Below are 2,384 nucleotides of genomic sequence, written 5' to 3'. Positions count from 1 at the left end.
TTTCCCCCCCCCCCCCCATTAACTTAGTACTGATTTATTACGGGTCACACAAATCTTTTTTTATGAAATTATCCTTATATATTTTCACACACTAATACGTGTGAGGAGGCATATATTCGCCTTTATAAAAGTATTTTAATTAAAATATATTTTTTTTACCACCAAAAATAATAGATATAATTTTTCAAACCACTGGAATCTACGTATAGTTACACAGGGAAAGGCGACATAATTGTCCCTTTTCTATTGCATTTAATACATACATACTTGTATAAAGCACTGGGATGTTTAAAAAAAGATTCTGAGAAATTACAACTTTAGTTCTGTAAGTATGGGGATGGCAATATTAGCCTTGCACAAATTTATTCTGATAATTTGTTGTCCTATAATTTTAAAAATTTTGTACGTTATGGATAAAAGTTACTGGAATTTACTAAAACAGTCAAAAAAACGCACTTAATTGGATGAACTCTTTTTGTCAATATTATTTTCAATGTGTGAAATTTCTATAATTACAGGATATATAAAATTACAGAAGGTGGATTCATACATGATTCAAATTGTCACCTACTTACATAACTAAAATTGTAATTTCTCAAAATTTGAATGTATTAAAAGAAATTGAAGATGAATTAAAGTGGGTGAAAGAAAATTGAAATTCTTGTGTGCACTCGATCTCTTGAATATTTGCTAAAATTCTGTGTCTAAACGGTACACATTGATGAGAGAATCTATAGATTAGATATTGATGGTTGTGATGATGTACAATTTAAGCACAATGGAACCACTTAATTATTCGGACATAATCAAATGTCTAGTGCTAAAGCTTTAAGCAACTACTAGTCTTAAATCTAACATCGTCACCCAACTAATTAATTCTTGAACTATTTTTTGATGTGTAATTAATAAAAACTTGGAAAAGCTTCTCTCCTTTTAGCTTTTCCTCATTCTCCAACACACCAACAGCCACTACTACTCTCTGAACAAGAAGATCAGGCAGTTTCCACTAACACTCAGCTGCCTTAACTACAAAGAAATCGACATCCTATTTTCATGTTCGATCCCACAAACAACATAAGAAGAAACCACCACAGTACATCACCAGCTAACTCCAACAATCCTGTCTGAATCTGTAAATGGGCTTCCCCTCTTCCATCACTCTGATGATTTTCCTATCACTAGCATCCTTACAGGCCTTAAACGTCGAATCCCAAGTAATCAAATCGGCGCGCCTTCTTGATCTCGTCATCAGGGACTACACATTCCGATCATACAACAAGAATTTCAGGACAGGGAAACTACACAGGATCAATCTACCAGCAAACCTGTCAGGCATACAGGTCGATACGATAAGGTTCCGTTGTGGCAGTCTCCATAGATATGGAGCAAAAATCAAGGAATTCCACTTAGACATCGGCACGTACGTCCATCCTTGCACGAAAAGGGTCATGCTCGTTCGACAAAATCTTGGATCCAACTGGTCATCGTTGTACTACGATAACTACGAGTTATCAGGCTATCAGCTCATTTCGCCCGTCTTAGGCCTGCTAGCATACAACGTTGGCCGCACGGGTAACACGACCATTCCATCCGAGCTCGGAATCCAGGCTGGGAAAAAGCCGATCACCATAGATTTTAGCAGCACAACGTTGTTAAACACGAATTCAGGGATCATCCCTTTATGTGCGAGCTTCGATCAGGATGGGAAAGTTACATTATCGAACCAAGCTCGGCATAGAGTTTGCGTTGCAAAGAGGGACGGGCACTTCGGGCTGGTGGTGGAGTCGCCGTTAATGCCATTGAGGCGGAAGGTTAGTAAGTGGAAGATCGCGATCGGGAGCTCGATTGGAGCAGCACTGGGGGCTTTTCTTCTGAGTTTGCTGATGATCGCAATGTTGGTTAACGCGAAGAAGAAAGCAAGAATGGAGGAGTTGGAGAGAATGGCTTATGAGGAGGAGGCTTTGCAGGTGTCCATGGTAGGACATGTGAGGGCTGTTACTGCTTCAGGGACAAGAACTTCGCCTATAATTGAGCATTATGAGTACAGACATCCTCCTCCTCATCCTCCTGCTAATTGATGGTAGAGTTCGTAGATTCTTGTCTTTTCTGTTTTGTGTCAATTCTTGTTGTATGAATTGTGATTTAATTATTTGAGGTGTAGGTATGAGGTTTCAAAGGTTGCAAAAATTGATACACGTCCATGGTTAAAGCATATAGAGGAGTTAGGAAAGTGAAAATGCTGACAATTTCTTTATCAGTTCTTCTGATCTGACTCATTTTTAATTGTTAATTGTAGTATCTGAAAATAAGATGTTTGCTGAGTTCTTTTTGTCAGTTAATTTATTTTGTAATCTTGACGTGTTTGTGATGTTCTAAATTCTCTA

General features: G+C 38.0%; 1 protein-coding gene across 1 annotated transcript; it reads left to right on the top strand.

Annotated features, from left to right (window-relative positions):
* LOC105164164 lies at window positions 875–2,176 on the top strand. Its single transcript, XM_011082757.2, has one exon. The coding sequence runs from the start codon at window positions 1,137–1,139 to the stop codon at window positions 2,076–2,078; it is 942 nt and encodes a 313-aa protein (XP_011081059.1). The 5' UTR covers window positions 875–1,136; the 3' UTR covers window positions 2,079–2,176.

The sequence above is a fragment of the Sesamum indicum genome, linkage group LG6, assembly GCF_000512975.1.
Source record: "Sesamum indicum cultivar Zhongzhi No. 13 linkage group LG6, S_indicum_v1.0, whole genome shotgun sequence".
In the NCBI taxonomy this organism is placed as follows: Eukaryota; Viridiplantae; Streptophyta; class Magnoliopsida; order Lamiales; family Pedaliaceae; genus Sesamum; species Sesamum indicum.
This window is presented reverse-complemented; position numbering and strand designations above follow the sequence as displayed.